At 41.1% G+C, this 14,412-nt stretch overlaps 1 protein-coding gene across 2 annotated transcripts; it reads right to left on the bottom strand.

Annotated features, from left to right (window-relative positions):
• Positions 1-1,113: 1,113 nt before the first annotated feature.
• On the bottom strand, positions 1,114-14,281 carry CKAP2 (cytoskeleton associated protein 2). 2 transcript variants are annotated; one of them, XM_055701642.1, is made up of 9 exons: positions 14,157-14,281; positions 11,279-11,366; positions 8,807-8,885; positions 6,515-7,332; positions 5,299-5,485; positions 4,608-4,775; positions 4,025-4,097; positions 2,919-3,312; positions 1,114-2,076 (listed from the first exon to the last, which is right to left on the bottom strand). In XM_055701642.1, the coding sequence occupies exons 1-9, from the start codon at positions 14,215-14,217 to the stop codon at positions 1,908-1,910; spliced, it is 2,037 nt and encodes a 678-aa protein (XP_055557617.1). In that variant the 5' UTR covers positions 14,218-14,281; the 3' UTR covers positions 1,114-1,907. The 2 variants fall into 2 exon arrangements, with proteins under 2 accessions (XP_055557617.1, XP_055557618.1); XM_055701643.1 differs by having other exon boundaries at positions 8,807-8,882.
• Positions 14,282-14,412: the final 131 nt, after the last annotated feature.

Here is a 14,412-nt window from a genome sequence, read left to right as displayed (position 1 = left end):
GAAATGTCTCAAGACAGAAAAAAAACTTGTAAAGCTGCTTGCAAAACATAAGTCTTGTGCACTTCTATTGGCAGGATGATTTCCACCATTTTGTTTTCCATGCTGGAAAAAGTATTTTCACTTCACAGACTTCCAGGTTAAAAAAAAAAAAAAAAATCACCCTGAGCCTGACTGCACACAGTCACTGCCCATGGCAGAGCAGAACTGGCACAACACAGATGCTCTGGTCAGCACATAAGCCACAAAATGCAGCAGAGTTAAATCCTCCACAAGGAGAACCAGAAGTGCCTGCCTAGACCATGTCCTGATCAAGACATGGTCAATCCTGTTACTCCCCATAGTACTACAAATGGATGCTTGGTCTTAACCGTCCTGAACACTGATGAGTATCTGAAGAAAATGTAGTGCAATAGTACACTTTAAGTTTGGTTTCTTGTTAGATGCAAAGAGCATATCCCTTCTGCAAACAGAAGATTCTAGCTAGCCATAAGGACCAAGGTCTCTTCAACACTGAAATATGTTCAGCTAAGGTTTAAGTTACAGTTCATGTAAACTGCATACCGAAGATATGGAAATGTGATAAACTGTGAGCTGTTTCTTCATCAAAGTTTGTAAGAACAATGGAAATTTACATGGAATATGCAAAGGTCAGCCACAAGTATTCGGTCAGGAAGGGTTATGGAAAGAAACTTGAGAAGGAAGGAGGGGATGGGGCTCATGAACACGAGGAGTCCATGATGTGAGTTAGACAAAGAGCCTTCATCCCCACGACCACCAGGAATCCAAGGAAGGCAGAAAACGACCCCCTAGCAACAAGCAGCACAGACGCAGAGTGCACCACTATCACCGGAGGACGAGGGGTATAAAACCAGTGACTTTCGGGAAGAGAGTGCGTGCCGTTGGTGGAGCAGGAGACTCCCCGGCCGCCCAGCACTGTTTTGCTTACTTGTCGCTTGCTTTAATAAATCAAATTTTCTAATTGGCCAGTCTCTGTCATTTAATTGGACAGGTAAACTATAACAGAAACACTCAGCTTCTGCTGAATGTGAAAAATTCCACCATGTTCCACTCTGACAGTTCACTTCCAAGAACCATATAAAATAATTTTCAGAATTCCGGTCTCAGGCCTCTAGCCACAATCTACAATTTATTTATGGGCTTTAGGTGGAAACTAAGAACAAACACAACTAAGATGACTAGTTTAGTAAGTCTTCCATATTACAGAGTAATGCAAATCAACATTAGAACAGTTGCACAAGTAATTAGTGTATCATACTTGCAAAGGAAACCAGTTACTGGGTTTAATCACGATCCAGTAAAGGAATTAAAATTAATCTGTTTTATTGAAATACCCTAAAAAAATACACAGTTTAAACTTAGTGTTGTACACACCCTACTAGCTGTTTTCAGTTTTCAAAACTACACGTTGCTATAGTAGACGCTGCCTAAGTTGTTTTTGTTTCTTAAACTAAGATCGTGCAATTCTAAAGAATTTATAGGAATTGCAACAGGAAAACAGTATATATTAACAACATACTACAATCAGACTATTATATGAAGTGTGAAATCTATTCCTTGGTTCAATATTTGATGAATCATATTTAACATGAAGACACTGAAGGCTGTAAGTACTAAAAGAGACCAGATTCACTGCAATTTTGTAGAGGCAGAAACTTATAAATTCAAAAAAGTCTAGTGACTCAGGCAGTCAAATTTCATATTAAGCCATCCACGCAAGTTTTAGATAGCTCCTTTTCTCAAAGCTGCTAAAAACAAATGCCACTTAACTCCCCTTAAAAAGGATCCAATCTTTAACCCCCATGTAGCATTACTGCCCCTTTTTAATTTTCTACTTCAGCACTTATTTCTTTGAGTGCATTGCTGTCTGTGGATAAATGCAGTGCTTCTTATTCCAATTCTCCTAGCTGTTCAAATGAAGACACACATGGATCTTGATCCTTAACAGTATCCAACAGCTTGCGCATCTTCTCCCGAATGCGTTGAGAACATCGCAACGGGGTTACAATTTTCAGGTCTTTAGCACTGGAGTCATGTGCCTCATGGTGCATCTTCACCCTTAGTAAAAAAAAGTAAATAAAAGTCACTAAACACAGGCACACCATCATACAAATTATCTCTGTAGCATCTAGCAGAAACAGTAAGTCGTGATTCCCATTCAACTCTTCCCCATCCTCATAGCCAAAGGAAACTGAAAACAGGTCCTTTCATACAGTTAAAACTAGATATATATTTCTTCTTGGACAATAATTTGGAGAATGTATTCAAAAGAGGAAGATTTCCCCCCATTCCACCTGGGGAGTGTTCTTCCTGCTATGAGGCATAGCAGACAGCTGCCAAGAGTCCAGCTTCATCAGATGCCAAGGCTGAGCACAACTTTAAATCTGCTATCTTAAAAGGCACTTTGTGGCAAAAAAGAATTTAGATGTTATCTGTTTTGTCCCGAGATTACTAACCAGAATTTTGCCTGAGAAAACGGTTAAGGTAAACTTTACAGGACAGTTACATCTTGTTTGCTTCTGTGTTGTAGGATGTACAACCACATCTACATTTGAAAAGGGGATGGCTGGAGACACCTACTTTCTCTAGCTCAGTGTAGCACTGCTACTGCCACATGGGCTGTGGGAAGGGATCCTAAATCTGGAATCTATGTCTCTGCCCCAAAGAGATTAGATTACTCTGAAGTAAGGCATTCAAAAAGCAAAACAGTTTGAGTAAATAGAGGACTTCATTTAGAAATACTTCCTTCTGAAGGAACAGGAAGCAATACTAAAAAGTTAAGTTCTTGAGAGCTTTTAACAAGGTTTTCACAAATGCAGTGCCTCCTTGTTTCAACAGGACACAAACATTAGTGTTGCCCCAGACACTGCAAACTTTCCAGTTACCTGAAGTAATCTTACCTTCCCAAGTATGGTGTGGTAGATTGATTGTACCTCAGGAAATAAGGTGTGCCATTCTCTTTCTCAGGAGAATTAACTGATCGGGCTACATCTTTTACCTCATCTTCATTCTGCTCTTCTGTTCCACATTTTCCTTTCTTTTTTGTACCTTCTTTAGTCTTCTGGGTTTTATTCTTTTTTGGCAAAATGTCTTCTCTTGGTTTCAAGTCTGAATCCATTTCTTCGTTTTTGATCACTTCAGTGTTAGCCTCTGCCTTAGTGTCGTCACTCTCTGCTTTTTGGTCATCAGAGCAGAGATCCTTAGAGGCCTCCTGAACCTGCTCCGATGCTCCTGAACCTAAACTTCCACTGACTTCAACTACCTCATGTAAACCAGATTCTACCACAGCTCCCCCTAAAATTGAAATATTAAAAAAAGTACAGCTGTGATTAGTTACAGCAAAATATAAGTTAATGTTTGAGAGATCTGAAATCTTAAAACTTTACATGAGAAAGTTAAGCATGTACTGAGTCTGAGCCACAGCAATTTAAATTACTAATAATTTTAGTGGCCTTCAAGAACGTGAAACCTGAGAACTCAGGGTAAATACATCCTGAGAGGTCATTCTCCTCATTCCCATGCACAGCAGCTCTGAGCAAGTATTTCATTCAGTTGGGATTAAATACTTGGCAGATTACGTTATATTGAACAGGAGTGTATATGGCTACTTTGCTTCCAAAATTGGAAGATTTACCACCTTTAATTGACACTATGCCATAACACAACGATGCATCTGCTGGTAAAGGAGTTTACGTGTCAAAGAGGCAACTGATTTTTAGCTCACAAGAATGTTTATTTACTCTTTGACTGTCAGGCTAAAATAGCTGGACAACATTGCTTTGACAGAGCTGAAGCAGAAAGTCCGAATATGCAAGCATCTCCACTACTCGTTTTAACATGCTTACAAATTGATTGGTTTACAAGGTTGTCTTCAAAGACAACCGAGTAAAAAATGATCACAGAGGAGTTTCCATGAAACAGAATTTTACAGGCATAAATGGTTTAAACAGCTTGCATTGCCTGTCAAATCAGATATTTAGCTAGAATAGAGTACGCTTGGACTTACCATCCTCAGGCTCAAAGAGGCTTTCAGTATTTTTTATAATATTTATTAGTGTGTGTCGTAGTTCATCTTTAGGCTGGAAAAAGGTTGCATTGTTTTAGAAAAACAATTCCAAAATTAATCATCATTTCAGCTTATTTGGTATAACATTTACAGGGAAAGTGGTACAGAACACATGATGCTTATTTAATGCTGTTCAGACACAAGTCAGGACACAAGTGAATCCTGCATTTGGTGCACTAAGGCTGTATTTATTTGATGTCCTGAAACCTTGCTGATATCTAAGTACAGGAATTAATTTTACATTTATTGATGAACTTAAGTTCTGTTTTGGGTTTCTAGTGACACTAGAATTCTCAGTCCTTAATTTCTTCTAGGCAGAGCATCATATGGTATTTTGATGATCCTAAATCTTTCTTCTTGAAAGTAGTATCTACAGTGGTTACAGAGCAAACCAAATCCAACTTTTTAACGTTCACATAGGTTACATGGCTCTCCTACTATAAAAGTATTTATTAAAATCAGATATACCGTACTTTCATGCCTTTATATTTATTATTCTTAAACTTCAAGACAAGCTGCTTACCATTGCCCCTGCCAAAATGGCCTCCTCATAGACAGCAATGACCTTTTCAAGAGGGCCCATCTGTTCAAGACGTATACAGCAGATCCAATATTTCGCAAGCTTTTTAGCCCCAGGAGTGCTCTGTGCCATATCTTCCAACATGGCACGTACTTCATCACTTTGACATCCCTAAAGTCAACACAAGTGCAGAGATTTAAATGCAGTGAACAGTGAGGTGCTATACTTCAGCTGGTTTTGAACTAAAAAGCAAGTATTTTTTCCTTCTTTAGTAGAATTGTCATTCACCTATTCTTCCAAATGGAAATTATTTCTACAGTCTTGTAAGTAGAAGGGATAGTATAATGCATACACATCTTCAAAACTACTTAAACCAGACTTTATCAGAACTCTAGGCAAGTTTCTGCAAATGCAAACTTATTTTAGATTAATTATTTCATACTACCCTCATTACATTAGAACTTTTCTACTTTATTATGTTACCATTATTGCCTAATCTTATTAGGTAGTTCAGTAAATTGGCGACTCTTCAGTGAGAGCTAATTCCTTCAGGTGTCAGCAAAAAGCTACAATATTGCCTAACTTGGGGAGCAATTAGTGCCCTGCATCTGGTTCACAAGTCCAGCATGCCTATAGGACTTGCATGTTGTAGGGATCTATATTATTAGAACTTGCTAGGCAAGGGACTGAATACCTGTTCAGTTAATTTCAGACATTCTGCAAGAGTCCTGTTGACCTTTTCATTATGGAATACATGCTCTAAAGATTCACCAGAAGAGAACCCTTGTTCTTCACTTGTAGACTGGGGTCCCAGCTGCACACATATAGGAGGTCTCCTCAGCACTTTTCCTCTAGATGCCCTCCATTCATCCAGACGAGCTCTGCATTTAAAAACATTATTAGCTGACATGACAGATATTTTATTTTTTACATTGACTGACACTAACTAGGGTAAGTCATACAAATACTTTCCAGATTGTCCTTGAGTCCTATCCTCTAATTCTAAAAAGGATACAGCTGCCATTTAGACCTGCATGGATATTTCAGAACCATGCATATCACTTACGCTGTAGGTATCTATCAGGTCAGAATGCTTTCATAGAAACAAAGAATCATTTAGGTTGGAAAAGACCTTTGAGATCATGCAGTCCAACCATTAACCCAGGACTGCCAAGTTCACCACTAAACCACGTCACCAAGCACCGCATCTATGTGTTTTTTAAACACTTCCAGGGTTGGTGATTCTACCACCTCCCTGGGCAGCCTGTTCCAGTGCTTGACCACCCTTTCACTTTAATCTCTCCCTTTTCAGCAGCACCAAGAGACTTCAGCTACAGACTTTTTATTTTTCCAAGAAGGGGTAGAAAATGCTTCTGATTTATTCATATGTACCACCTCTTCCCTAATCCCACTTCAAACCAGAAAACTAAAAGCTATCGCTAAAGACACAAAGCATGGAGAGCAGCCCAGAACAACCATATAATGTCATTGACAAGTGCTCTCCTTCAGGCCATAAACACAGTCAATTCTATATACATTCTGCATCAGGTTTTTGTTTTTTTTTTGAAGCAGTGGCATGCATGTGCGATTCACTTCAAGAATTATCTGTCATGCTTAAGGCTGTCACAACACTTAGCCTAAAAATCAGAGACCACAAGCAATATATATTTTCTATTTATAACTGCACAGGACAAGCCGTAAACCTGAGGAGCTGCTGTAATTAGTCTGAATCATGATTTCTCAGTATTAAGTCTACAGTTTCTGTCTACTGCCCTTGGGCATCAAGTTAAAACACTCAGATGTCACTTTTCAGCACAACTACAGCAAGAAATAGATCAAAATAGACATTATTGGAAAAAAGGTCTAAATACCTCCCAAGATCAAGCTACAATAGTCAGTAATTCAGTTACCTTCTTGCTTCTGCTGACTCTTTTGGTAGAAGAGATTTTCTATTGCCATTAGTTTTCAAATTCTGTCCTGACTTTGTACCAGGAACAACAGAAACTGGTTTTGCTGGAGCTTCTGGTCTTGCACCTTCACAAAAACTTGTGCATTTCTTCACTCCTAGTATCCTGTGGTCAGAATTGTTAGAAGCAGCCTTCAGTGGCTGTGCAACCCTTCCAAGAATCGTATTTTCTGTTACTTTCTTGGGTGCTACAACAGATGTCAGTTGCCATTCCTTCAGATGGGACTGGGAGTTAATAGCAGCTTTGTTAGATGGTTTGCTCTGAAATGGGAGGACATAATTTGCTTTTACAGAATTAGGGTTGTTTGTGACTTTGATGGTCTTCAAAACTACGTTACAGCGGCTGATCGACAAAGATCTTGCTGCTGGTTTGGTGGCAGGAGGAAGAAACTTCTTGTCTGGCAAAGAACTCTTTTCCCCCTCACTTTTTGGTGCTTTTCGGAAGGAGTTTACCTTGGATTGGATAACTTTGCCACGATACACACCAAACACTGGTTTCTTTGGTAGGCTGATACCTGAATTTTGTTTTTCTTCAACTGACTGCTTCTCTTTTATGCTTTTCATTTGCAAGAAGGACTTGCTAAGTGACACGTGCTGAGATTTTAGTTCAGTAACTTCATCCTTGGAAGCATGATCTTCATTATAGTTTGTTCCCGATATGGAATTTGTCAGTGTGGTTGTGGAAGAGTTTAAAATAACACTTTTTTCGGAGTGACCACTTGATTGGTCCCATGGCAGTTTATTAGCATTCTCATTGTTTTCCTGAAGTCAAAAACATATCCACAAACTTATTAGAAGGACATTCATGCTGCATGTTACTTTTTCCCAAAGAAGCTTTCACTTATTTACAGGACTAAAGTGATTAACAGTAAATAGCACTTAAAGGTAACTACAAAATACAAAAGAGGTGTGTGTGTGTATATATATATATACACACTGAACAGAGTATTTGTCAGCTCTCATTGCAGAATTCACATCAAAAAAATCAAGTAAGCATTGTTTAAACTGTACCTTGGAAGTGAGGCAGCCTAACCTGAGGGCTACACTCTTCTTATAGAAAGAAAAAACTCAAAGTAATTGCTGACTTTTAACTGCCAAAATCAATTTCTAAGAAGAGTCATAAAATAGAAACTTGCTTTAGGCTATATATAGACAAAAGCAGTATCTTAGTTTGTATACCACATCACTTAGTGGCAGCACCATTCCTCCACTTAGTTTGGATACCCTGCTAATGCAAGGTAGTGAATAATTCCTTTAATTAGGGCATTAGGACATGGTACCAGAAGGAGAATTTTCTTACTAATGAGCTCTAGAATGCTGTAGTTAAGAATAGACACATGGGTTTTATGTAGCCTTACTACTCCCTGAAAACTCTCAGCCATATGTTCTCAGCATAACCCTAGCCTAGAGGCTACAAGGAGTGAGCCCTAGTCTTTTCCTCCAAAGAAGATGCTCTACAGCAACTAAGGCAGCATTTTCCAAGCAGCAGCTCATAGAATAGTGAAAGATCCAAATGCAGAAGACATGCAAATGACACATGAAAGTCTGCAGAAATTGACACTCTTCTCCTTCAAGAAAGATGCCCTTGAACAGTAAGAAAATTATACCACATCTCGTATTTCCTGGTTTGTCATTCAGGCTTAGAAGTTAAGATTTGACCAAGCCAATAACTAGAGCTTGAGTACAAGGGCTGTTATTTCAGGAAGCTATGTAGTTTAATGTCTCATGTGATTTTTAATGTTAACACAGACCAAAATATCTCCTTTCAGGAAATTTCTAAATAAAGTTTGTTCTCCCTTTTGGAATTTTCCCCCTCCACTACTGTTTTCCAAGTAACAGAGTACAATACAAGAATTCTCTACTCTGACAGAAGACCTTGCTCAGATTATAAATAAATTCCCCAAAGACTGAAAATATATCCAAAAAGTTCTGAGAGTCTCAAGAAAAGTTATTAAAATTTAATCATTGTTTCAGCAAGAATGGTATCCTCTTTAATGCCCTCTCCAGTCAGGTACAAACTTAATATCAATATGGTCCATTACACATAGTAATGCGACAGCTCTCCAAAAAGCATACAATAAGCACTCACTGAACAGTTTGTTAAAACTGCACCTCTGCACCTGCAAGCTTCTCATGCTTTGGAAGTTGTAGAACTTAAATACGCTTTAAGTGAGTGGAATGTTGTAGTCACAGAAACAGAGTGCCATCAGTATGTGATTATCAGTCAAAAACTTACTATTTCTGGCTTTGGAGAACTTGAGAGCTGTGTTTTGTCTTGCAGTTTATTGCTAGTTGCTCTCCTAGTTCTGCTACTGCTAAAAAAAAAAAAAGAAGAAAAGAAGACATCTTAAATCATCCTACAATGTAACAAATGAATATATTTTTAGAATAAGTTCACATGGTCCAGCTGGTAGTCTGCAGGCAACTCATGCTGAAGCACTTCTGCTCAGTTTGTACTCTTCCTCCAGAAACAAATAAATGGCTAAGCAACCATTGAGCAGGGCTCAGGCTGCAAAACATCCCTTCTTACACCATAACGAGCTAACAGAGAGGGAGAAAAGAGAACAGACCTTATATACTGCAGATGCCATTCTCATGTTTAAGGATGAGCACTAGCCTGTCTGGCCTGATGCATCTGCCACAAGGTCAAGTTTCTAAATGCTGCAGTTGAGGGAGAAGGGGGAGCAGCACAACAAGCTGAAGCTCAGCTACTGCAATCATGAGGGGCCAGGCTGTTTGAGGCAAGTCTGAACAAGGATACATAGCTCCTACCACACTGACAGGTTCCAAAACCCGAAGTCAGGCACCACAGCTGGCATCAGACTACCCAATGAGTAACGAAACCACCAAGACCAGTATTGTCTCCTAGAAACTAGGAAAATATATTGACAGCTCAGAAGAAAAATATCCTCAGCTTGAAGTTACAAATCCAAATCCTTCCTCAGGTGCTTCACAATGCATAATACGAAACATGTGGCACTACTGCATGTGACTGAAAATTAATGTTTCAGTTAGCAACTGATAACTTTGCATCAGATGACATTCTGGAAGCCAGCCAAGCTGAAAATGAGGGTACATGAATGAAAATAAAGAAAAAGATAACTGGTGACTTTGAAGTGCTGCAGAAAGCATGCATCTTGCTGTCACTTCTGCACCACCTGATAGAGAACACATGTTAAGGGAACTGATCATTAGTTATAGAATCACAGAATCATTTTGGTTGGAACAGACCTTTAAGACAGAGTCCAACTATAAACCCAACAATAAACCACGTTCCTAAGCACCACATCTACATGTCTTTTAAATACCTCCAGGGATGGCCACCCGACTACTTCCCCATGCAGCCTGTTCCAATGCTTGACCACCCTTTCAGTGAAGAAAATTTTTCAAATATCCAATCTAAACCTCCCCTGGCGGAACTTGAGGCCGTTTCCTATCATCCTATCGCTTGTTACTTGGGAAAAGAGACTGACACCCAGCTTGCTACAGCCCCCTTTCAGGTAGTCAGTGTGGAACAGTAATGGCTTCATAAAAGTAAAAGCTTCTCAAAAAGCTATTACAACAGTAACAGCTTCACAATATCTGCAAAATAAAAGTATTAGTCATACCCACATACATGATGTCTCTAAATAATAAGTTAACTGAAGACTATGAAAAGTCCTGGAATATAATTGCCAGAGAAGAAACTGAAAGCAAGGAAAATAAAGTAAAACAAATGCTAAATTAAGAGTATTGCTATAATGAAAGTAGTTGGCATTGATTTTCTAACACAAGATAGCTTTCTTAAAACATGAAAGCACTTGCCTTTTCCTACTACAGAGTAAGTCTTTTGGCAGATTATATTCATCCTTGTAATTTATGTGTATTTTACATTCAAAGGTCGTTGTTCAGTTAGATTTGTACTACCAAGTAGCTCTGTGCTACTGAACATGGGACCATACCACCTCAAGTATACAGAATAGCAAACAAGACTTCCTATTTAGATTGGAATAAATTTCAGACTGAAATTTACAATTTGCAAAGACATTGTTACACCATGAACTAACGGCAGAGCTAGAACCTTCTGCGCTCCTTTACACCACTGTCTTCTCTAGAGATATTTCTGCTGCTTATTAGAATGTCTTGCAGTATATGTCCAGACTTTAGACAACAGCAGGAAGATTTAAATACAAGTCAATAAAAACAAGCACCAGCTGATGATAGGTGCCCACCTTCTGTTTACAGAACATCATGCCGATGTGCTGGCCACCACACAGCTTGTGTTTTATTATAGTTTGTTTGCTTTTAGCACAAAATAGTGAATTACTAACTATGAAAGCACAATGAAGCTAGATCAAGTGGATCGTGAACACATGCAGCATAGCCTGAGTAGAAAGAGGGGGAAAACTTATTTGTGGAAGGAAGGTCATAGAGGCAAACAGCAGAGTGTCATCTCAAACAAGAGCTCTGTCATGAGGGTATTACGTCCTGTCTCAGTCTCTAGAGGAGCAGATAATACACTTCATGAATTGCATCTATTATGCATGTGGTTAACAAAAGCTTTTAGTGTTTGTTGACAATAAAAGGGCTTCAGGAAATCTGTGTGGTCACTAGCCTCACTGTGTGGTATCACCTTTTGGATGAGGTTTTCAGCCAGAACTGCTATTGTCTTTCCCACCAACCACCGACAAAGCTTTCTAAAGAATGTAAGCCATAGCAGAAATACTACCTGATTGATGCCTGCTTTTTTTGAACGGGCACACCAGAAAAGGTCTTTTTTCTTGATAGGTATTCTTCAACCTTTTGTTGTCTTTGTTCTGGTGGGTTTAATAAAAAAATAAAATATAGATTACATTTTCAGCTAAAATAATCATGCCAAACTTTGTTTCTTAGAAAAAAGTAAATGCCATTAGAAAAGCATCAGGACATCATGAAACATAGACATTGTGGGTTAAAAAAATCTTTAATTTTCACATCTTATGATGTCTTACACATTCTCTTATTTCTTGAGAAAGACTAGATTCAAGGGGCAATTGAACGTAAACTCACAGCTGTACAAGATAGCCGTTTTGCTGCGTTAAGCTTGAAGAAACACGATTTTGCAATGGGAAGAAGTCAGGCTCACCCCTCTACCTTCTGAATGCCCGTCCAGCATTTCACATACTTGCTGTTGGCTCAGCGAGCACAGTTTTCACTTGTAATGGTAGCAAGGTAAGGTTAGCACACATGGAAAACGCCATGCACGTGAACCCAGCTGACCATCTGCAAAATCATTTCCTTCTCTTCTGCTGTCATCTGGGCATTTGCATAAACACCGAATCAATGGGAGTGTTAATAACACCACAAAGTGATCATGGAAAGGTCTTAAGCCAGCTGTCACTTCTTAATATAGAAAGTCATTGCAGAACAGGATACTAGTTTGCATGTTTTCGCTGACCGACTGCACACCAGAGGCTTATATCCTTCATAGGGCTGCATTGTTGATCTTTTCAGAGACCTTTCTTTATTCCTGTAAGGGAGGCAGTGATCTTGGATTGCTGGAAGCAGCTGGGTAAGATGGTCCTGCTGTTACAGATTTGCTAATAAGTTAAGATTGATTGACTTTATTTGATTTTATAAAATAATTTTTAATAGAAATATAGAGGGATAAGAAATATATTTTAATGAAACATAGTTGCACAGTAAAAGCTGTTATGAAATCCTTTGTACAGTCCCGTACCAAGGCCAGAAGAATGGGCTAGAATCAGTGTTTAAAATTTAGGTAATAAGTTTAGGGTTTGAAAGGTTTCTTTGTAGTTAACTAGTCTTCCATATGTAGAAAGCGTATTGAAATGTCAGAATATAGGATTAATGGGAACTGGGGAGAGTCGACTGGAACAACCTGTAGATATCTGCCAAGAAACCGTGAACTTTAGTAAAAGGTAACTCCGGCAGGGGGAGATCGTGACCACCGACTCGTATACCACCTACCCAAATCATACCGCAGACCCATTTCTGGACCTTTCTAACCTTTACTGTGCAGAATCAGATATGGGAGGAGAATACGTTAATGATTTTCGGGAAATATCACGATTATGCATGAATAAGTTCTATATATGGTGTCTGATTTTGAAACTTGGTGTGCATTGATCGTGAGAAGACTCACTCACGCACCCGGCCGTTAATAAAGAAGTGTCTGCTTATCTACATCACGTTGGTGTTGAGAAGTTCTTCATTCCGAGATTTCAGTAACACTGCCACCCAAAGCAAGCTCAAGCATCCACACAGCCAGTCTAGACAGTTAAGACTCCAAGTCTTAAACTGTTTGACATGCAGCGGGGATATGACAGCATGAAGTTAAAGCTTTATCTTTGACTCAAAACAACAATTCCTTTATCATATTCAGGAACTCATGGCATTGCACCATCCTCCATCATAGACAGGCTCATTCAGCTGTGGAAGCCTTCAATGAACTCACATAAAACCTGACTTTGGCCTCCTCCTAAGCAGGCTTGAGTCCCCTTTTGAATCTCTTTGCATGTGTTCTTTATCTTTCATATTTTGTCTTGCCCCTTGTTCTTTATTCACACTTCAGAAATCCCTACAAGGCTCATCAACATCCTCCCTCAACACTCAGGTATTTCTATATTACTGAAGTTCACACTGTAGAAATTGCTAAAACATGATTGCTTTTGAGGACCTGAACATTAATCCTGAAAGAATTAAGCACTTGATTGCACACTCTGTGTGGTAAAAAGTTGTCATCCCACAAAACGGGGTAATTGTCCTCAGAACTTCCCAGCATGGGAGAGCTGAAAAAGGCAAGTTCTTCCTCAACACTGACACGCCAAAGCCTGAAACAGCCAGCCAGCAGAATGGATCGAGACTTAGGCTTGCTGCAGCGCTGTTTCGTTCAGGATATAGTGCTTTTTTAGCACAGCTGTCCAAATCCCGCTCCGAAGGAAGCCCAAGAGGCCATGTGTGTCACCTGCTCTGCAGAGGCGTGCACCAGCTGGCCCACCCCCGGGTGTACTTGCGAAGAGGTGCTGCGCCCTGGAGCCCCCCAGGCACCGTCTGCACCAGAAACTCAGATCTTGCCAGCTCCAAACGGCAAAGCCCCATCAAAGCAACTCAGTTCGTTTAGCTCGCGCGAACCAAACCGGTCAGAAAGTAACAAATAGAAGAGTCCAGGTCTAGATCGAAGCATTTCCTTGTTTCAATAGGATGCTCTTAAGCATCTCCTTATGAAGAAGGGCGCCCTTCCCGCCAGAAGCCCTGCCCAGGGGCGGGGGGAGAGCACCGGCCCCAGCCCTGCCAGGGGAAGGTGAAGTCTCATAGGCCCCCTCGCACCGGTCAAGGCCACGACAGCGGGCGCCGCTACCGAGACCTGCTCAGCCTCCCACCCCACCGGAGGCGCTTGCCCTCGCCTCCCGCTTCTCGCTTCCCGGCGGGCGCGGCCAGCTCCCCTCTCCCACCGGCCCCTCCCTTACCCGCCGCGGCCTTGCTCGGGACTACGCGGGGCGGCTAACGACAGACAGCCCCGGCAGCCTGCGCCTCGCTTCCGCGGCCCCTCGGGGCTCCGCAGCCCCTCGGGGCTCCGTGCCCCGGTGCCCGCCCCGCCGCCTTACCTCGGAAGGCCGGCTCAGACCTGCGGCTGGCTGAGAGCTGGGGAGAGGAGCTCGCCGCCATAGCGCTACGGGGGAGACTGCGAGGGCCCGTTGAATCGCCCGCCGCGCAGCGCCTCCCTGATTGGGCCGGCCGCGGGACTTGAACTGGCCAATGGCGAGCGGGAGGGCGGGGCCGGCCACGCCCCGCGCGGCGGCGGGGCCGGCAGGGGGCGCGTGTGCTGGGGCGGAGGGGCGGTGCCCCCGGCCGCGGCGGGAA

Source organism: Falco cherrug, chromosome 2 (genome assembly GCF_023634085.1).
Source record: "Falco cherrug isolate bFalChe1 chromosome 2, bFalChe1.pri, whole genome shotgun sequence".
Lineage (NCBI taxonomy): Eukaryota > Metazoa > Chordata > Aves > Falconiformes > Falconidae > Falco > Falco cherrug.
The sequence above is the reverse complement of the archived record's forward strand: the minus strand, read 5'-3'. Positions and strand labels throughout refer to the sequence as shown.